The sequence below is a fragment of the Sporobolomyces salmoneus genome (assembly GCF_050403485.1).
Source record: "Sporobolomyces salmoneus JCM6883 DNA, S_salmoneus_JCM6883_v1_ctg39, whole genome shotgun sequence".
Classification (NCBI taxonomy): Eukaryota; Fungi; Basidiomycota; class Microbotryomycetes; order Sporidiobolales; family Sporidiobolaceae; genus Sporobolomyces; species Sporobolomyces salmoneus.
In genome coordinates this window covers 1-19,772 of record NW_027481124.1, presented here as the reverse complement: position 1 = coordinate 19,772, position 19,772 = coordinate 1, and the positions used below count along the sequence as shown (strand labels likewise).

The following is a 19,772-nucleotide window of genomic DNA, read 5'->3' as shown; positions in this document are numbered from 1 at the left end:
ATGGTCGCTTCGGTCAATGCACTCTTCTCCTTTGCGAGAGCGTGGGCTTCTCACCTTCTGCTCGTTCTCCCATGTCGCTGCAGACTCGACACTCGTGCAGTGCTTGCTCTCTCGTCAACATGAACATACTTCATCGTAATGTCGTGACTATAGCTCGAGTGGCAGACAAACAAACAATCAATCGCAACCTCAACAGAAAATCCATCATCCGTCTTTCTTCAAAACGCGAGGTCTCAACATGCTTCGAACCCGGCGAGATCGTCCAACTCCTCCTCAACCTGATCATCAACTTCGATGGCCTCAATTGCGCGTCCTTTGATTTCGATTCCTTCTTGCTTCGCCAGTTTCAGAAACTCTTTGAACTCCTCTTTCGTGAAAGCGTCGGGCCAATACGGTACCTCCCAGTCGAGAAACATCCCGAAACTACTTGTACCCATGTCGAAATAGGGTTCCCCGATATCGTCAATCTTAGTTCCTACTTTTCCTTCCACGTTGTCGAACCAGATCGTTCTGAGCGTTCCGTGCTTCCCGGGTCCCTTGATGAGCTTTGTGAGTTCTTTGAGATCGACTTCGGTGTCCGACTCAAAGCCGAGGACGATGAGAGGGAGTTTGCGGAGAGCTTTGGGGAAAGCAGAGTAAAGCGTACCAACATCTCCCGCGAGGACAAGAGTCGAAAGGTCTGCGAGTCCGGCAACGGCGTCGAGAATTGAATCGTGCGGGGGCGTTAGGTTCGCCGTGTACCTTTGTAAGGAGAGGTAGCTGAGGTCTTCCGGGCATTCGAGACTTTCCACAAATTCCCACATTCGAGAGTGTTCAGAAGTATCCTCCAATCTGAGTTCTTGGATGGTGCTGAACGAGGAGATGGGACGTCGGACAGAAACGTGACTGGTCGAAAGGGCGCCCTCGAGAGTGAGCGACAAGAGGGAGGGGAGGGAGGGGGAAATGGCGGGAGGCGGTTTCGGGGCAAGTCGGACACTCGCAGAATCGCGGTACACATAGAGGTAGAACTTGTCGAGGTTTGTGTAATTCGACAAGGAAGTGTAGAATGAGGGGTTGAAGGGGTCGTCGAATCCGTCCAAATTCGAGCTGAGACGAAGATTCGAGAGGTTTGGAAGGGAAGAAATAGCGACTTGGGGAGTGGGAACGAGGGAAGCGATTCTAGAGGAGTCGCCAATGGACAACTTGGTGACTTTGGTGAGGACGGAGAAAAGTTGTTTGATCCGCGCGGACGTGGGAAAGAGAGGATCTTCCATTTCCGTCTTTTGACCAGTAATCTCGTCAAAGCTGTCCTTCATATAGATTTGAACCTGTGCGACGTATTCCGATAGAAGATTCGGGTTGTTCTCGGCGGTCCAGCACAGCTTGTCGACCTGTTCGTAGGTTCGGACGGTAACTCGATTGTAGAGAGTTTCTCGTTGGAACGGGAGGAATCGTTTCGAGATGGGGTTGACGAGGGATGAATCCGTGCCTTCTATACCACTGAAGATCTTCCCAAGTAGTTCAGGCGGAAGGAGAGAGAAGTGATCCTGATCGGGAGATGATGAACTCATAAGCAGGCGAAGGAAACGCTCACAGTGGGTGAGACGTACCTGTGACTCGTTCGTCATGGCTATTCGGAAGCTCTTGTAGTTGTCTCGTGATCTTCAGAGGCGGTCGACGGCGAACTGAGAAGAAAAGAGATGAAACTTTGCCGGAATGCCTCAACCTAGGGAGCTACAAAACGGCCAGGTTCGTTGATTCCTTCAGCATTCGACCGTTCGCCCTTCGCCCTTTAGCACTTCTACAACAAACGGCCAATCAAGGCGCCGGGTCGACCTGTATCGTCCTCTAGTTCACCTCGCACTCACTCTGATGATCTTCCGGTTCATCATTCACTCGTTGTCACCCTCGACTGCACGATCTCTACAACCTCACTCGCCCTGAACACTCACTCTCCTTCTCTCTATCAACTGAAGCTATCCGTACATAGCTTGCCGCAGAAGCTTGTTCGACGCAGCCGTCAAGCGATCAACAAACTCTCGGATCGGGTTCAACACATTCACGACAAGCAGGCAGCACGATTATTTGCACAATCTAGCAAGACATTGAACAGACCTCAATCGCGAGTGACCTTCTGAGAACAAGGCAAGGGGAGGTGGAGGAAGGGAGGAGACAAGTTGGATTCGTGGCGGCGTCTCGCGCGAGAGTTGCGTCAGGGACCGAGTAGCTAGAATTCATTGATGCCATCAAGGCAGATGTGAAAGCTTACAGTACAAGGGCAGAAAGGAATTGAAAAGAAGAAATTAAAACCGGGCTAATTGAAATTGCAAGTTCATGACGACGCCCGAACAGAGAACACGACGAACAGCAGCAGATGGGTACATGGCGAGTCGAAGAATCTTATTAGCGGTTCGGAGAGGGCAGGGGAAGGTAGAGGCGAGCGAGACAGGTAAGGCGGAAAGGGAACTTGTAACATGTTCAATTCATTCTATCCTCACAAAGCTTGTCCTTCCGACATCGCACTACATACAATACAGACGGTTGACATCCCTGCATGACGAACGCAGTGCATTTGAAGAGGTGGGAGGCTGCAGAGTCGAAGTTGAGTGAAGACGGGTGAGAAAATGCTCGTCAAAGCCAGCTAGGCAGATACGCGGCGCATAAGAGGTAACGCTGAGCTTATGAACTGATCGTTCCTGAGCATGAGTCAGCTGAGAAGCGAGACAGCAGGCGAGCGGCGAGTAGAGAGGGACGATAACTCACAACAAACAAATAGAAGCCGAGTAGTATCAGGGACGTTCCAATGATCTCATCTCATCAATCTACCGCTCTGTGGGCGCCTGTACTGCCTGATTCGTAGCGAGCCAGGTGGGAGGTGCCGTGGAGTTGATCGATACAGCTGAGTGGTGAGAGGATGTAGGTAGTGTCGATTCTAGTGCGCCAGTTGGGCGTACGGTGAGAGCTTGAGTGAGGTGAGTGCTGAAGGCTGTAGGGCGAAGCGCGAAATGCTGAAGGAGAAGTGAACCTGGCCGTTTCATCGGTCGGTACTCAACCTCCCTCTCGCTCGCATAGGACCGTCTATAAGATGTCACCGTGAAGCACGACCACTAGAATCGAATGTTGTCCCGTCACGACGCCGTCCAGCTCGAACCGAAGCACTCTCAAAATGACGATGATCATCCTCTCGTTCTGCCTCCTAACTCCTCCACTTCGACTGGTACCAGCTCCACTAGCACGAACGATGGGAAAGGCTCCTCTACTCTCGCCGCACTCTCCCGAACATTGATCGCGACTCTTGCGTTCCTCTTCAAGAGGCCGATTCGATTATTCAGGCCTGTCAAGATCTCGACTTGGGCTGGGATTCAGGCTATAGCACAAGAACATGGTCTGAAGACAGTTAATAGGCAGTTTGTGAGAAGCTTGATCAAAAAGGAAGGCGTAAGTTTCCTGTATTGGTTCCAATTTTCCCGTTTGTCCGGATCAGGGTGCTGACACGGCCTTGTTGTCGCGCGCAAACACAGTGGAAGTTCATCCCACGACATATCCTCCCTCCGGCGATAGTCAACGCTCTGATCGGTCTCACCCTTTTCACCTCTTACACCGTGACTCGCAATTTTTGACTCGCTCGCTTATTCTAAGCTGATCTCCCTTACGCGTCCCATTAGACTTCAGAACGCCTCTTGCTCCGACATTTTTATATCCCTGACACATCTTCGCTCAACCCTGCGATCGAGTTCCTCTACATTCCTTTCGTTTCAGGCTCGATCGCAGGAGCAGCTCAATCTATCCTCTCGACCCCGTTGGACAACGCTCGACTATTGCTCCTTCGACGGCAGAGGTACCTACGACAATCAAGCGCAGACGGAGGCGTCAAGAAGGAGAAAAGTCGACGGAAAGGAAAACTACGAACGAAAGGAGGAGCAGGTTCGGGAGGTTTACCGTTTCTCAGTTGGTATCAACTCCTACGAGACTCGCTTTTTCAATCCGCGAATATCAACTCGTCGCCGGCTCTTTCGAACTCGATTCCGAACAGCTCGAAGAGTCCGACTCTCCTGGCTCGAGAACGAAGGATCGAACAAGCTCGCCAATGGGCCAGGAGAGGTTGGAGTTTGCTCGGATTGACCCTCGTCAAAGATTCGCTCGGGTTCGGAATATTCTTCGCGACGTTCGAATTGGGACGAGAGGGAAGTAGGAGATTGGGCTTGTGGATAGACGGAATTACGATCACGAATTCGAGTCATGCGATCGAGGAGGGACGGGATAGGGCAGAATGGGAAACTGAAGAAAAAAAGAGACGATCAATCACCTCGATCGTCATTCAGGGCTTTGGGATCTTGCTGAGTGGTGGATTGGCGGGATACATGTTCGCCGGATTGGGTCGGCCGTTCGAGCGAATGCGAGCTGCGGTATGGGAAGGGAGGACAAGGTGGAGTGAGAGGGATGCGAAACTCGCTCTGATGGAAGAGGCAGCAAAGACGAAGGGGTTGGTGGGAAATAATGAGACGAAACGAAGAGGGAAATCGATAGGAGGGAAAAGTGAGAGGAGAGCGCGGAAATTGTTAGGAGCGAAGAAGAGGAAGATTGGCATGGTTCGGATCGGCCAAATCAGAGGTACCGCAGCGAATGCGAAGGGCGGTAACCTTCTATCGGCGAGGAGGTTGTCGCGGCGGAAAACTGGAGGACTCGAAAACAAGATCCGACTCGCAACGGCTTCCTACATCGGTTGCAAGCTTCGACCCCTTCACCCATTTCCTTCACCTCTACCATCATCACCTTTGACCCTAAAGAGAACCCCGCCTCCATCCGCGCCATCCCTGATCCTCTCGGCCGTCGCTCGTTACGGCCCGGCAAACTTCCTCTTTGCCCCTCGCTTCACGCTTCAGTCGATAGACGAACGTCTACCTCGCTTATCCTCCACCTCTGCCGCTCAATCTAGCTTCCCGGCTCTCCCTTCTTCATTTCGCCCTTCCTCCTCCTCCCCGAGCGCCGCAAAGGTCAAACCGAAATCTCCGCTCGCGATCAAAGGTCGAGAGCTCGATGGCCCTACTCGTCTCATCATTCGACGACGTCACTTGGAAGCTCTCGACAAGGCGAGAAAAGCTGCGAGTGGTGGAGGTACTGGCAGCGGAAGAGGGTGGACGCTCGTTTCGAAAGTGTTCACATTCGGTAAGGTTTCGCTCATCCGTTGTCTCGATTCTGGCTCGTCAGAGCTGACGTTACGCGTCGTATGCTAGTTCCGCCTTATGCTGTCGGATTCTTGGTCTATGCCCTCGTGCAGGGCGATCTTCGAGCCGAGGTTTGATTTCACCTATGAAACCGCGAACGAGCATCTTCCTTATCTTACTCTCGACCTTTATTCCACATACCCCTGTCCATACCCAGCACCTTTCTCGACCTGTACACTCGCCTCGGTTCCGCCTCGCAAAATCAGCATTTCGTCCTTGTTGCAATATCTTTCGCGCCTATGCCTACTAATCATTCGGACGTGTCGAGTGCGAGAGACATGGCTGGAGAGAGACAGTGTCGAACGATTGCAATTGCGAAACGAAAAGGTATACCGAAATAGTTAGCTACAGGGAATTGGCCGCACGATAACGGCGAGCACAGTAACAGAAAGGCTACATGATTTTGAACAGGATGAAATCGCTTCGAGGAGCGTCTATAAAGGGGCGAAAGTCGAAAAGAGACAGCGGGAACTTGAAAGAGGGAAGGGGATCTTTAGCATTCAAAAAGAGCAATCTCTAGAGACACCGGGTACGTGGAGATAAGTTTCGTCGTTTCGTATCGAACTGCTGAGGCCATCGAGCCAGGTCCGCAAGCTGCGCGCGACATGTTAACGCGTGAGCACAAGAATCGTCTGCGACGAAAGATGAGATAGAACACGTACCGACCACGAGAGACTTCCCTTCAGCGTGAGCGACGAAATGAGGAACGATCCGATCGATAGCAGGTCGTCCACCTATGATGTTTAGCGCATCCGCGATCGGAGATTCCTTGCTCAGGTTGTTCCATTCTTCACTCGCCATCGAAGATCGTCGTTGTTCGAGATGAGGCGGAGGAGGAAGTTCTTTGACGAGGAGGTCGACAGTTTGAGGTGAAGGTGCCGCCATTCCTCTCGAAACGAAGAGTTCGATTTGGAGTTCGACGCCGGCTTCGAAGGCAGTTTTCGCCGAGTTGAGGAGTTCCGAGAGAACCCAGACCGATTGTTCGACGTTTTGTACCGTCCAGACGATCCTTACGCGAGTCGCACATCCGTACGAAGTTCTGGCTGAGTGAAGAATTTCCGCGAGTATCGACATGCAGTGACTGATTCCCGCTCCTCCTGCGATGAGGAGAACCTCGTGGAACTGTTCCAAGGTATCGATCGATCCACCGTAAGGGCCTTCGACGGTCATCCAGAGATCGGCTGATCCAGTGTTGCTCGCGGCGAGGCGTTCAGCGAGAATCTTGGTCATTCCTTTTCGAGTTCTCAAGACGAACAACATCTCGTGTCGACCTTGTTCGTCGGCTTCGGAGCAAGCGGGTACGTTCGAGATACTGAAGGGATGAGATTGGAAGTAGATTTGAGGAGTGCGAATGAACGAAGGGTCGATAAACTTCAGGTAAGCATGTTGTCCGGCTGCAGAAAGACGATGTTAGCCACCCAAATCATCTCGAGATCGAGATAGATTCGATCCTTACCTTGCCATTTTCCCTTGAAGGGCACTCTTAAGACGACAGCTCCTTCGATCAGAGTTGCTCGAGCTTTGATGAAGGGAGATCGGTATTCGAGTTTCATGAGGAGAGAAATCGAGACGAGTTGAACCATTCGAGCGAGTCGTTCAAAGATCCAGAAGCCCACTGGCACGTAGAGCCATACTGCGAGAGCGGGAACATCTAGCGAAAGATCGATTTAAGTCAGTCTTCACTGAGACGGAAGAGAAACGCAATGACTCACGATAGATGATCCCGACGAGCATCATGATCGCTCCGGCGACATGACTGACGAGGAAGATCTCGTAGCAACGCTTTCGGAAGAAGGCGAAGAAGATACACAGGAAAAGGCCAACAATCATCTGCCACGAGCTCGAGACATCGTCAGCAACGTGGACCGTGGAAATTGGAGATGGCACGAGCTAGCTTACGACGATGCCGGTTTGCCCTAAATAGTTGTGAAGGTAGAGGTTTCCAACACCGTTTCCTCCAAAGTACTTGAAGTTGGCGAAAGTTGCATCGAAGGTGTGAATCAAGCCGAGAATCGCTAGCCAGCCAGCGAGGAGCTACAGGAAACGAGAGTCAACACACTGTCGGCTTCGAAGAACCTCGGACGATTGAGCGTACCTTGTGGGCGAATCGCAGATGTTGATACTCAATACCCGTCAGAAATTGAACGAGCGAGTTGCGACCGGTTAATGCGATGAGCGCTGGGAGTTGAGCTAACGACATGAATCCGCAGCGTAAAGCGACAACGTGAATCGTGTTCCAAATCTCGGTTTCCGGCCCGTCCCATTGTAACGAGATAGCCTACGGAATTGAAAGAGGTCAGTCGAGCTCGAGTTGAAATCGACAGTAATCGGGTTCTCACGAGGATGAATCCAGCATTGATCGCTATACTCGCGATGAGTAGAAAGAGTTGAAGGGGTTTCTCCAGTCCAAGCCACCATTTCGAAGTGAGAGGGTAGAACAGAACCGCGTCCAATTTCGCGCTCGTCGGTGCTCGATGACCCAATGGCTTCATCCCCTTTTGTCCCAGTTTCTCCATATGTAACTCGTCCAACTTCTGAATAACTAGCTGCCATTTGCGGTTGTTCCGAGCGGCGACGAGAAGGAGGTTTCGGATTGTCAGAACTCCAACTACCGCGACGATGATCCATTGATACGATTGCACGAAGGCGAGAGTCGCCGCTTTCTGTCGAGATGATTGTTGAGCGACGATGATCGCCGCATCGTGGGTGAGTCGTTTGACGAGAGGAGATCCGAGTGAAGAGGAGGGAGAAAGGAGAAGATCAGGATTGGCGGTATCGTTGAGGGCTGCGTAGATTGGGTTGGCTAAGCCGAGATAGGCGTCGAGGGGGTCGGAAGAGGAGAGTACGGGAGACATGATGGGTAGAAGAGAGGGAAGTTGTCGAGAATGTTGAAAGATAGGGTTGGATCCAGTCCACCTTGGGTCGAGTAATGGCACAGCCGGCTAGGGGCTCACCGTAGGACACAGTCACGGTCGTCGTCTCAATCTAGAGTAAAGGCAGAGGAGAAGACAGAATGAAGAGGAGCAGTAAGGAAAATTGCATTTGAGCGGATTTGGATGCTCACCCCTCACAAGAACGGGTTCGGCTCCGTGAATTTTGGAGAAGAACAAAACCTCGTGAGCTCAAACGACGCACGCGGAAGGTGAAGACTACGAAAGAGGAAGGGATTAACTGCTTCAATTTCCGAAAGCGGCAGAAGGCGAGTGAACATGATCTTTTTCGATCACTGAAGATCCCTTGTAGAAGCCTCTAGAGACAAAATGCATTCCCGCGCGTGTCGAGATGTTTCAGCAAGTCCGGCAGAGACTTGAAGCGGGAGGATGGAGAGGTTCGAGTTTGTCATGGGGAGACGTGAAGCAGATTCAATAGTCGCTTCCAGGCGGGATCGAGAGGGTGCCAGGGTCTAGCTGAATAGCTTGAATGTCTTGTGGTGCTACGAGGAATCGCGTCGGGAGAATCGGCAAGATGAAGGAGAGTGAAAGAGATGAAGATTCTCCGAAGTTGGTTGACTCTGTGTCTCCTTGCTACTTGCGATTCTACAGCAGCTTAGGCATCAAGGACAGTCCAGCAAGATCGACCCTTCACGCGCCCTAGAATGATTCCAACTCCTTCAACTTCTCACCTCAAAGCGGTCGACTTTGAATCCGTCTATGAGCCAGCAGGTGAGCTCTACTTTCGAGCGACAGGCGTCTGAGTAAGCTGATCAGACCCCTGACGGGAACAGAGGACACGTTCATCCTTCTCGACGCTCTGGAGCAAGATGTTGAATTACTGAAAGGAAGCACCATTTGCCTCGAGATTGGGTGCGTTGACCCCACACTCGTGTAGGAGACTTGCAAGCTGACTCTAGCGGCTATGAGTAGCTCAGGATCAGGTTGCGTGTCAGCGTTCTTGGGCTCGATTTGTGGTTCTTCCTCAGCTCGCAAGTTCTCCTTTCTCTCTCCGGTTCCCGCAAATGCCACTAACCTCGTAGCACTGACAGTCTATCTATGTACCGACCTGAATCCTCACGCGACGCGATGCACCCTCGAGACCGGAGTCGCCAACAAAGTTCCCCTCGACCCAATTCTCACGAATCTTACTTCTTCGCTCCTCCCTCGACTGGCAAGACAAGTCGACGTGCTCGTGTTCAATCCACCTTATGTAGAAACAGAAGACGAAGAGCTATACGATGCGCAAGAGGAGGGAACGATCGAGAAAGCTTGGGCAGGGGGAGAGAGCGGAATGAAAATCACGAACAAGGTTCTTGAGCAAGTCGAGGTGCGCTCAAATTCCTCTCATGATTGTGCCGATCCGCTCACTCACTGTAGTCATGTCCGTGTAGCTTCTGCTATCGAACCGCGGAATGTTCTACCTCGTCGCCATTCCTCAGAACAAACCTCTCGAGATCCTTGAACAGATGAAAGAACGAGGTCTCGAGGGCGAAGTAAGTCCTAGCACTCTATATAGGCGGACAACGCTGACGCACGGCCTTGGCTCGATTAGATCACTCTCAAACGAAGAGCAGGTCGAGAACATCTTCACATTCTCCGATTCTGGCGTTCTACCCACCCAAAGCTCGCTACCTCCTCTTGAACCCTTCGTCTTCTTCTTCGACACGATCGTCGTGCCAACTCAGTACCAGGACTCCACCTCTTCTCCTCTCATCCTCGTGCCATCCTCTTATTCCATTCCAGAACCTTTTCTCAACCTTGTACCCCAACCTATCGATCAGGAGCTCTCCAATATCTCGACAAGGTTCTTCCGGTCGACAGGGAGTATCGAGGAGATCTTGGAAGACGACGAGGTGGGAGGGCCAGGAAGAGTATTTCCATTGTCGATCGAACTGATTCTCGATCAATTCTTGACGAGCTTCCGGGGTCGAATGCGTGGAGGAAGGTGTCGAGAATGGATCGGCGGAATAAGAGACTGTGCTCGGCGGAAACGTGGAATCGGCGGAGGGAGGGAATCTCGAGAGGAAGTAGGTCGATGGGGAGAGGTAGAAATGATCTGAGTGGTCTAGATAGATATCTTGAGGTTGCCCTCTGCACATCAGAATAGAAATTCGAGACGTCAGTGCTTGCCAGGGAGAGAATTCAAAGAAGAGCAAGGAGAAAGCTGACGAGATTGGAGGTTCGCAAGTGATGAACCAAAGCCGGCCCTCTTCCTCCAGTTCCCTCGAGTGCAAGTGACTCTGCCAAGGAGTTGAATGACATGGCATTGCGAATCCGACACTTCTGACTTCCGTTCCCTTCTTCCTCCCTTGAACTCTTCCGGCCTTTCCCGTTCGCTGCGCCCGCATTTCGTCCCTGAGCCATAGCATAACATCGTTTTGACCTCTCTGGTGAAATGAGGCAAGGTAAATAGCCGGAAGGAGCGAGGCGAGAAGAACCAACAGATGCGAGAGCTTGATTCGAGATCGGACGACGAGTCTTTCGAGCGGATGAAGGCCTCTTGTCGTCAGCGAAAGTCGACGAAGTTGCGGTGCCGGGGCAGGAGGGTGAGAGGTCGATTGATAGGCTGAGACGAGGGAGAGAGTGACGAAGAGGTGCAGAATCGGTAGAATCGGATGAAGAAACCTCCATTCTTTGTGACTCAATGCCGAGTAACTCGCGATCGTCCCTGTAGCCGTCCATCCGAGCTCCTTGAGCGCTGAGAGATTCTTGGTCGAAGTTGAGGGAGTCGACCGATACATTTTGAGGATACCGTCGAGGAGGAAAGGGAGTTGAGTGAGGAGAAGGAGAGGAACGCCTTGCAAGAGGTAGAAATGCCAAGGGTTCTGACCGTAGAAGAGCGAGATGGAATGAAAGACGTTTGTCGAGAGGAAGCGCAGCGGAGTGAAAGTCGGAGTTTGGTAGAACCAGGTGTCGACAGCGAGAGAGACGACAATTGCCGCGAAGCTGCGACATACGAACACGTCACTTTAGTCTCAATCTCAAATGACAAGAACCAGCCGACTCACGCGACGATAGAAGCAGAAACAAGGATCGATATACGCTGGCGAGCGGAACTTTGAAGGAATAGTCGAGATCCGAGTATCAGCCAAATGACAGCGTTCGAAGGACGTATAATCGTCGCTACAGCTGCAAATGAGAGTGCTATAGGCAGTGAACCTGAGCTGTATTCGGCAGCGAAACGACAATTCAATTCGGTTCATCGCGAACGCGGATAGACATTTCGCTCGACGTACCTCCGGTCTTCGATCTGCGCTTTATTCTCATCCTGCACGTCCTTACTTGACGTTGTGTCCGACCTCCATGGCCACCGAACGAGCGCCCATGCGGTTAAAGCGGTCTCTGTCGAATTCGAAAATGTTCTCGTCGAGGTGAAAAAGTTGAAGAACGAAGTCAAGGAGACGAGAAGCTGTAGAAAGAGCGGTAGACTAAAGTCAGCTCAGTCTGAGATCTCACTCGGCGAGTAGGAACCGACCGCCGCTCTTGACCGAGGGGGTCAATTGTCGGGTAGAAGTGAAAACTCACGGCACCGTTCCCATACTCGCTTCCTAGCGCTGTCTCGGCTAGCTTCCTGAAAGCTACGTCTGTTGAAGCTGCGATGAATGCCTGTAACAGTCTAGGCGCCAGAACCTAAACCTAGCGAAGCGATCTCAGCCTATGAAACGGCTTCTCGCACGCGAAAGTATAACTCACAAGCCATTCGCCTGTGTCATCCATATTGAGCCCGCGCAAGATCTGATACAAGACCGCAGTCGGTAGTACGCTTAATGGACTTCTGATTCCGCCTGCTCCTCCGTCTTTCATCAGCCTTTTCCAGCTTCCCCATTCCCCTAAACTCGCCGAGTCCGTTGTCCGCCATTCCCAAGTCTTGTATCCGTATCCGAACACCAACAGATGAGCGACTTCGAGCGATTGCCAGTACTCGTCGGGTTGAAAGAAAGATCGGGAGATGAAAGCGTTGACGAGTCGAAATACGAGGGCTATCAGGTAGGACGAGGCAGAAGAGGGGTTCATGGACTGAACGGATCTGTCGAGCGGGTAGGGCTACCGTCTAGTCGAGCTGTGAGGGACGGCGAGATGGAGGTGGTAAGATGAGGGATTCGAAGCTCTCCGTCATCAAAAGCTGTATCGCTGATTGTCGTGAGGTGTACAGAAACCTTTGAGGTGTCGCACAAGTTGAATGAACGGTGCAAGGGAAATCGGTGAGTGGAGGAAGATGCTCCGACGAATCCGGAAGGTTTTCTCGTTTCTCGAACCGGAGCAGCCCCAAGCCTCTCGCTCTCTAGAACTCTTGTCTTCCAGATCTCTCTCACTCCGACTACGCACCCTTAGATACCGGCGATAGCGGAAACCTCGAGTCCACGACGAAACCTGCTTCGACTAAGGCTCGTCGAGACGTCGTCGTTTTCAACTCGACGCAATCGGACCAGGCTTGGTCCGCCAGACGCGCTGCAGAAGAACGGGTAGCCGCCAACGACGAAGATCTCGATAGCTACTTTGAAGCATTCCCGGAGCAAGCATCGATGAGTGTCAGTCATCTGGTGAGTTTTCTGAAGTGCCTGTCTCTCGATTTCGCTCATTTTTGCTCACACTATCAATAATAGGTCAAACGACAAGACTCCACCAACACGACTGATACATTACCGACCTCTACCTCGACCGCGACCTCGACTGCCTCTACAACGATTGATCCGACACCAACTCCGACCAGAACTCCGTCTCCTCGCCAAAGGAACGAGTTCTTGACTTGGCCTGGCGCACCCGCTGGATCTACTTGGAGATACACATGGAAGAGCTTTCAATCGACGAGCACGTCCACTACTCCACAATTCTTCCATGCCTGGCAGTGAGTGACTTCTCCTCCTCCAATGTCTTCGAATTACGGTCTGCTAACTCACATTGATTTCGTTCATCGTCAGAATTCTAAGGAGAGACGCTAGTGGAGGACCCGTTCTCACCCTCGGCTATCAAAACGGACAAGTCCGCATCTCGGATTCAGTCAGAGGATGTTCGGTTTGCGCTCAACCTTTCCCAGCCGCCGGCGTCGCGTATTGGTTCGGCAAGACGATCTCGCACACTCTCACTATCACCTACGGTCTCAACGGCTCGGCTACGTACTCGGCTTACTCAGACACGAACTTGAGGCGACCGTTGATCACGTACGAAGCTCAAGGCGATATGGGATCTAGCGCGAGTTTGAAGTATGGAAACTATCGAGCTGTCGTTAATGGGATCTCGGCGGCGACTGCTTACGTAGGGGATCTAGTCAGCACTCGACTCTCGTGAAGGATGAGCTTGTTTTGCGTTGGAGAAAAAGGGAAATTTTCACCCTATCTGTTTTTATCCGTATCGATATCGCTCTGTAGCCTCTCCCACATATATTCTTGTAGCGCTAGATCTGTTTGTCATCTATCATGCGGAATCACCTCTCATGTTCTTCCCGTCAAACTCGCGAATTTCACAGTCTACGAAAGACTCGGCGAAAAAAGTGGAAGGTCACCGTTTGGCAATTTCCGATGATGATCTAGTTTACTCTGAGCGATCTTCCTCTCTCTCTTCCACTACAGCACTTGCGATACAACACACAATGGCGTCCGTTACCGCTATGGATTCGACGACTCGACGGATCTCGGAGAAACCTCAACCAGTTCAAAGACGTCCTTCGACAGGTGAACTCACTGATCCAGACGAGTCATCCTCGGAGACTGAAACACCCATCTCGTACGCTGCCGATCCTGATGGCAAGGCCCCTGGATCAACCCTGCGAACGACGAGACAGATGGTCGACAGAAGACCTCCCAGTACTTTTGTATGTTTTGCTTTTTCGTCTCTGAGTTTCAGGTTAGTGCAAGATTCGTTGACGTCCTTGTACTTTCATGTATACAGTACTTGAAGAAGAAGACGGAGATGAACCCAGCCGAGTTCCTGTGCAATCTTGCGACATGTCCTTCGACGATTCACGAGCTCAAGGACGAAAAGCTCGATCGCGGTCCGGTCCCCGTCCACTCGATGACCAAGGAAAATATCTTCGTCATCAGTAGAGGATTAGCACCCATCATCATTCAGCAGCTGGCGTATTGGGCTTTCCCTAGTGAGTTGTAAACGTCGCCGGAATTGTCGAAGTGGGTAAACTGACGATCCTCCTTGCAGACTACAAATGGTCAACCGGTCTCGCGTACACTTTCTATCTGCACGCCTTCATTCTGTTTGCACTCGCAGTTGTGCATCGTCTCAATCGTAGGTTTCCTCAATCATCGGATTGCGAAAGCTCAAGATTTACTCATTGTCAAACTTGTGCCCAGACTACCTCGTCGTTTACGGTACATTCGACGAGAAGCAAATCGGACGAGACAGAACCCCCGACAAGTCAGTGAGACATCTCGCAATCGGCATTGTCGGTGAGTTCCGTTCCGCTCAAGTTCCCCCATCGTTCATCATTGAGACTGACGCACACATCAACCACAGCGTTCATGTTCGTACGAACCGCTATCACTTTCATGCTCCGCTACGACAAAAATGAGCAGCCCCTCTTCACGTTCAATTGGGATTACCCTCTACGACTTGGCGCCTGGGAGATCGTCCTCGATTACTTCTTCTACTGCTACCACCGCCTCACCCACGAGAACGACTACCTGTGGTCGATCCACCAACATCATCACACAACGAAGCACCCGACTCCAATCCTTTCGATTCTCGCCGAATCTCGTCAAGAATTCCTCGAGGTCTTCTCGATTCCTCTTGCCACTTCGTTGGTTGTCCCCATGTCGTTCTCTGAGTTGTATTTGACCATGTGCTACACTATCGTAAGCTCTTTCTCCGGGTCGTGACTCTTTGCGATCTGAGCTCACTTTCGCTTTTTCTCGATTAGTACGTCGAAATGATGGGTCACTCCGGTGTTCGCGCGTACTGGCCTCATCCGGTACTGGCTCCCTTCTTGACACCGCTAAAGATGGACTTGATCGTCGAGGATCATGTGAGTAGTTCAATCTTTTCAGTCCGTCGACTTTTGCTGACCTCTCCTTCGCTCTCAGGACCTTCACCATCGTTTCGGCAAAGGCAGCATCGCAAAGGGTCTCGCGGGTAATTATGGAAAACAAACGCGCATATGGGCAAGCGATCTTTCCTTCTTCAGCGTCGTCGTTTTTGCGAGACCTGAATCTAACGTTGCTTCTTTCGTTTTCGTGAACAGGACCGCATCTTCGGTACAGCTGCCGAGCGAATCGAGTGCTACGGTATGTAAAGCGAAGTCTGTAACATCGGTGTACCACTACAGGTCGAATTTGAGATCCCGTTCGTTTCGACCGGAACCGTTTCATTACTCGACCCTTAATCTGTATCTATCTTGATATATGTATATAGCTGTGACACTTTTGACTATCAACGATCTGTGATCCTATGTAACTTAGTCTATCCTTACTGAACTCAAGGGCGAGAGAATCTCGCCGAGTTCAACTTTTGCGCCAAGTTCCGCCTTGCTCCGACTGATCTCGACATCACACAGCTAGCGTGTTCATTACGAGGGACCAACTTTGCTGTGCCCTCCTCTCGACAGACCTTCACGCGGAAAAGTCACATTTCGATCCAAGGAAACTTTTGCTCGATTCAATCATCAATATCGACCAACCTCTCCTTCCACTCTACCCAACCGACTCCTTTCCCAAGTCCATCGACCTCGTCTCTCGACAACGGGCACTTCAACCTTACTCCATCCAGCGCACCTTTGTCGGTCTTTTCTCCACTCGCTTTCAACAGTAACCTCAATGAAAGTAGAGTTTGAACCTGATTAATGCGAGTCGTAAGTCAACGACGGGGAGTATGTGAGGAGAAGAGAGAAAGTCTGACAGAAGAATGAACCGAGATTGAACCGATTGCGAATTCTCGTTGTTCATCAATGATCGATTCGAAAATCGCGATCAACCGTTCATAAGCGAAAGGTTTACCTCCCGACATGAATGCTGCTACATTACCCTGTATCTCTCGGTGTCGAATCAGCTTTATCGAAACCTCGAAAGCTGTTGAATCGGAGCAAGAGATACCTTTTTCTTTTTCGGTGAAACTCCTGCCTGTATTTTCTTGCTCCCTCTTTTGCCCTTCTTCCCTTTTCTAGCTACTCCTTCGAGTTCATCAACTTTTACAAACATCCTCACGTCGGATTTGGGAGGGTTGTGAGCTGCGAGATAAGACGCGATCAAGATGAACCGAGAGATCGTTGGGAGTGATTTCGAAAGAGAGGAGAAAGCGGTCGGAGAGGGTTTGTGCGAGTTCAGGAGAGCCGAAGAAGACGAGGTTGAGGGAAGGGGGAAAGGTCGAAGTGGAGGAGAACCAAGGTCGAGTTCAGCAGCAGAGGAGGAAGAGGCGAACGAGGTCGATTTCGGAGGTGAATCGTTGACGGGTGCTAGATAAGTTGGTCCTTTCGGTACTTCTCGAATGACTCCTGCGAACCCATGTCGAACGACCGGTTCCCCGGTTGTCGCTTCACCTGCTGCTGTTCCCGCGATACCGGTCTTTTGTTCTCGCTCCGGAAGGTTTGTGAGCGAAGTTCGAGGTTGACCGAGTTGGGAGAGAACCGAATTGAGATGAGGTTGAAGAGCGATTTTCAATCGATCCAACTTGTCGGGCGGTATCGGGGCTGCAAGCGAAGACTGTTAGGCAGAGTATATCCAAGAGCGACGAAGAGCTACTCACGATTACTCCCTTCGACGAGATCGACGCATTGAGGCCATAATTTGCAAGTCCACCAACTCAACTGATCCAAATCGTTCCCGATCGCACTCTGCAGCGTCATAGCCAGGAGATGAAGGAAGGTTTTGAATAGGACTGAGAGATCTTGTGCGGAAAGACGAGAGGTCGTGGGACGAGGCCGAGAGAAGAGAGGGGAGGAGGTGAAGCGGGAATGGAGAAGCGGAAGGGAATCTATTGAAGGCAAGTGTCAGGACGAGAGGCAGGCTAGTTATTCGATAGGAATGGAAACGCACTCTCGAGGGTAGGATTAGGGTATTCGAGCACGATAGGAGAGGGTAATCCAACCAAGGTTTCCCGAGATTTGCGATACGGGAATCGAGAAAGCACGATGACGGTGATCGGTAGTTCAGACTAGTGTCGAGTGACGCTCGTCAGCATCTAGCGCAAACGTAAGAAGAAGCGACGAGGCTTACAAGCTGTGCCAGGCGGTGAATGGTCGACGTAAAAGTCATCCCGATTCCGGTCTCTTTAGCTGCCCCTGACAGACCACCTCCTCCTCCTCCACCTGATCCCGCGGCAAGGTCTCCTAGCATCTCTCCATGTTCAATCACGATGTACCGTCTCGCGTGTTTTGTCGCTTGTGTCGGTTCCTTCTGAAGAGAGAGAGAAATTCCAGGTTGGAAATCGAGATCGTCGGTGGAGTCGGCGGACGCTTTTGGGCGTGCCGTAGCTGCTGATAGGTCAAAGATCGTTGATAGAGAGGTATGGAAAGCTTCGAGAGTATTACGAATCGGTGCCAATTTAGTCGAAGGAGGAGGAGCGACGACTGAAAGATTCCATTCGAGTTTCCATTCGTCCTCTCTCGCCTCCGCTTCACCGAGCTCGACGTTCCCTTCCTCATCTTCTCCACCCTGTTGTTCGTCATCCATCATTCTCTGCCTCTTCCTCTGTCTTTCCTGACTCGTTTTCGTCGTTCGTTTCGCCTTGTTGTTATTCGTTTTGACGACTTTCAACCCTTTCAACCCTCTAGATTCCTCCCAATTCGCTACTCCCATCTCTCCATCTCCCCACCTCTCGTTCCACGCTACGAACTGATTCAAGAGTTGATCGAATAACTGTTTCGTCGAATGAATTTGTTCGAGATTGACATGAGCGACTTTCGGGAGGAGGTCTTGAATATGCGGGATCGTTTCTTTGGTTGGCTTGGAGGCTGTTTGAGCTTGTAGGATCGAGAGAACGCTCGCGGGGAGAGTGGGAGAGCCGGAGGGAGAATGAATGAAGATAGAGGGAGGAGGGGAAACGGATGAGACGAGAGACGCGAACTGCTGCGCAAAGGGGGTGCTCATAGCTGTAGCTACGCGCTTCCGAGAATACGCAGAGGGTGAAGGAAGCGAAAGAGAGGAAGAAAGAGATGAGATTCGTTTCCTTCCTCTTGACACTCACTCGACCCGACCAGAGCATCTAGACAGCACTCCGACTAGCCGAGCAACTCCACGCACGCGCGCCTGGTCAAGGTAGAGCGTAGATCTCGGTTTCACCCCGCTCGTTCCTTCAACTCTCATCCGATCATGGTTTGGATCGTTCGAGGGACATTCCACAACTCTCCAACCGGTAAGTCGAGCTCTTCCGTACTACTCGAGCTGCGACTGACTCTCTCCCTCGTGTAGATGAGGTCGATGCGATTCCTGCTCGATCATCCTGTTACCTCCGCCCTTCCCGAACCTACAAGACTGGCCGAGCAGGAGGAATCAGAGGTGTGAATGCGTCGGGAGGTCAAGGTCCTGCGAGTAAAGATCGTTTGTACGATTTCAAGATTAAAAGTTTGGCGATTAGTAAAGACGGAGCTTGGGAGTGGGAGACTGGTCCAAAAGAGGACTGGAACGAGGTGTGTGGACCCAACTCTTTACCTCGGTCATTCGGGGACTAAGACTCGGGAGCTGCATACAGAAGGACAACCCTTCAGATCCTTCGAATTTGACTCCGTATCCCCTCAAAGTTTACTCGCATCGTTCCAAGCTCGTGCTCACTCGTCGAAACGAAGAGCCTCAGACCCTCGTCGCGACGGCTGAAGGAGGAGGAAAGACGGGAATCAAGACGGTAGAAATAGAAGTTCGAGATGGTGATCATTTTCGAGATACGAAAGGCTACGAATTCGAGTGAGCTCTGCCGCTTCAGCTGGTCGCGATAGGATATTGCTTACATGTTTCTTTCCTCTTCAGGTTCGAGTGGAAACCCGTCGTTCTTTGCTTCCCGCAGGGTACGTTGAAAGATGGTCATCGTCAATTAGCGAAAAATCTCGGTAACTCTACCTCCCCGTTTCCCTGTTCTACGAGTCAAGGCTGAGCTGGTCGATTGCTCTCCTAGGCTTCAAAGTATCAGACTTGACACCCCCTACTCCTCGTCACACCCACTACATCCTGAAAACGTTCGCACCTTCCAACAACGCGACCGTCGCCTCACTTTTAACGATCCACATCGTCAACTCTGCGTTCCTGACCGCACTTCAGAAAGCCGGTACCGTTCCCCGTCGTCCCGTCAACGTCGAATTCCCTCCAGCTCCCGTCGCCCCCGATCCAGGAGCTTCGAAAGAAGAACTCGCAACTTACGATAGAGTCGTCGCTGCTTACGAGAAAGCTCTACTCACGATCAACCCTGCGATCGGTTCTTCTCCTGAAGAATACTTCGGGCACTCACCTCTCGAAACGAATTTCGATGAGAATTGGCCGAAGGAGATTCCGGATAATCTACCGAATCCGAATCCGAAGTATCCCCGATACAATGCGCAGGTTTGGTGTGAACTGAGAGAAGAGAGGAAACGAGTATTTAAAGGAGTTGGATTCATCGATTTCAGGGATGACGAGACCGCTGTGAGTTCTCTCTCTCTCTCTCTCTCTCTCTCTCTCTATATAGATATCGAACACCAAACAGAAAGATAGAACACAACAGAGACACA

The 19,772-nt window shown here is 51.4% G+C and overlaps 9 protein-coding genes across 9 annotated transcripts; 5 read left to right on the top strand and 4 right to left on the bottom strand.

The window, feature by feature from the left end:
• Positions 1–233: 233 nt before the first annotated feature.
• Positions 234–1,550, bottom strand: JCM6883_004574 (uncharacterized protein; the record flags this gene model as incomplete). The annotated part of the gene is made up of 1 exon (XM_076633458.1): positions 234–1,550. One exon carries the CDS (start codon positions 1,548–1,550, stop codon positions 234–236), a length of 1,317 nt encoding a protein of 438 aa, XP_076486507.1.
• Positions 1,551–3,096: 1,546 nt separating this feature from the next.
• Positions 3,097–5,281, top strand: JCM6883_004573 (uncharacterized protein; the record flags this gene model as incomplete). Its single annotated transcript, XM_076633457.1, has 4 exons — positions 3,097–3,417; positions 3,501–3,581; positions 3,645–5,145; positions 5,214–5,281. 4 exons carry the CDS (start codon positions 3,097–3,099, stop codon positions 5,279–5,281), a joined length of 1,971 nt encoding a protein of 656 aa, XP_076486506.1.
• A 416-nt stretch (positions 5,282–5,697) lies between these two features.
• JCM6883_004572 (ferric reductase family protein) lies at positions 5,698–8,059 on the bottom strand (the record flags this gene model as incomplete). The annotated part of the gene is made up of 7 exons (XM_076633456.1): positions 5,698–5,798; positions 5,867–6,598; positions 6,661–6,855; positions 6,917–7,034; positions 7,104–7,238; positions 7,300–7,482; positions 7,544–8,059. 7 exons carry the CDS (start codon positions 8,057–8,059, stop codon positions 5,698–5,700), a joined length of 1,980 nt encoding a protein of 659 aa, XP_076486505.1.
• A 740-nt stretch (positions 8,060–8,799) lies between these two features.
• Positions 8,800–9,779, top strand: MTQ2 (S-adenosylmethionine-dependent methyltransferase; the record flags this gene model as incomplete). Its single annotated transcript, XM_076633455.1, has 6 exons — positions 8,800–8,866; positions 8,929–9,007; positions 9,068–9,126; positions 9,187–9,464; positions 9,529–9,630; positions 9,690–9,779. 6 exons carry the CDS (start codon positions 8,800–8,802, stop codon positions 9,777–9,779), a joined length of 675 nt encoding a protein of 224 aa, XP_076486504.1.
• An 87-nt stretch (positions 9,780–9,866) lies between these two features.
• On the bottom strand, positions 9,867–12,151 carry GPI10 (putative glycosylphosphatidylinositol-alpha 1,2 mannosyltransferase; the record flags this gene model as incomplete). The annotated part of the gene is made up of 7 exons (XM_076633454.1): positions 9,867–9,883; positions 9,939–10,228; positions 10,307–11,083; positions 11,146–11,301; positions 11,374–11,546; positions 11,663–11,767; positions 11,831–12,151. 7 exons carry the CDS (start codon positions 12,149–12,151, stop codon positions 9,867–9,869), a joined length of 1,839 nt encoding a protein of 612 aa, XP_076486503.1.
• A 166-nt stretch (positions 12,152–12,317) lies between these two features.
• Positions 12,318–13,423, top strand: JCM6883_004569 (uncharacterized protein; the record flags this gene model as incomplete). The annotated part of the gene is made up of 4 exons (XM_076633453.1): positions 12,318–12,339; positions 12,440–12,678; positions 12,742–12,983; positions 13,057–13,423. 4 exons carry the CDS (start codon positions 12,318–12,320, stop codon positions 13,421–13,423), a joined length of 870 nt encoding a protein of 289 aa, XP_076486502.1.
• Positions 13,424–13,724: 301 nt separating this feature from the next.
• JCM6883_004568 (sterol desaturase family protein) lies at positions 13,725–15,377 on the top strand (the record flags this gene model as incomplete). Its single annotated transcript, XM_076633452.1, has 8 exons — positions 13,725–13,946; positions 14,024–14,228; positions 14,288–14,374; positions 14,440–14,535; positions 14,603–14,940; positions 15,006–15,110; positions 15,169–15,246; positions 15,327–15,377. 8 exons carry the CDS (start codon positions 13,725–13,727, stop codon positions 15,375–15,377), a joined length of 1,182 nt encoding a protein of 393 aa, XP_076486501.1.
• A 362-nt stretch (positions 15,378–15,739) lies between these two features.
• ORC5 (origin recognition complex subunit 5) lies at positions 15,740–18,165 on the bottom strand (the record flags this gene model as incomplete). Its single annotated transcript, XM_076633451.1, has 6 exons — positions 15,740–15,916; positions 15,980–16,149; positions 16,227–16,766; positions 16,823–17,050; positions 17,113–17,230; positions 17,293–18,165. The coding sequence occupies 6 exons, from the start codon at positions 18,163–18,165 to the stop codon at positions 15,740–15,742; spliced, it is 2,106 nt and encodes a 701-aa protein (XP_076486500.1).
• A 222-nt stretch (positions 18,166–18,387) lies between these two features.
• JCM6883_004566 (uncharacterized protein) lies at positions 18,388–19,686 on the top strand (the record flags this gene model as incomplete). The annotated part of the gene is made up of 5 exons (XM_076633450.1): positions 18,388–18,430; positions 18,487–18,704; positions 18,767–18,975; positions 19,039–19,118; positions 19,184–19,686. Coding segments are annotated over 5 exons (1,053 nt in total), but the record flags the coding sequence as incomplete, so codon positions are not given.
• Positions 19,687–19,772: the final 86 nt, after the last annotated feature.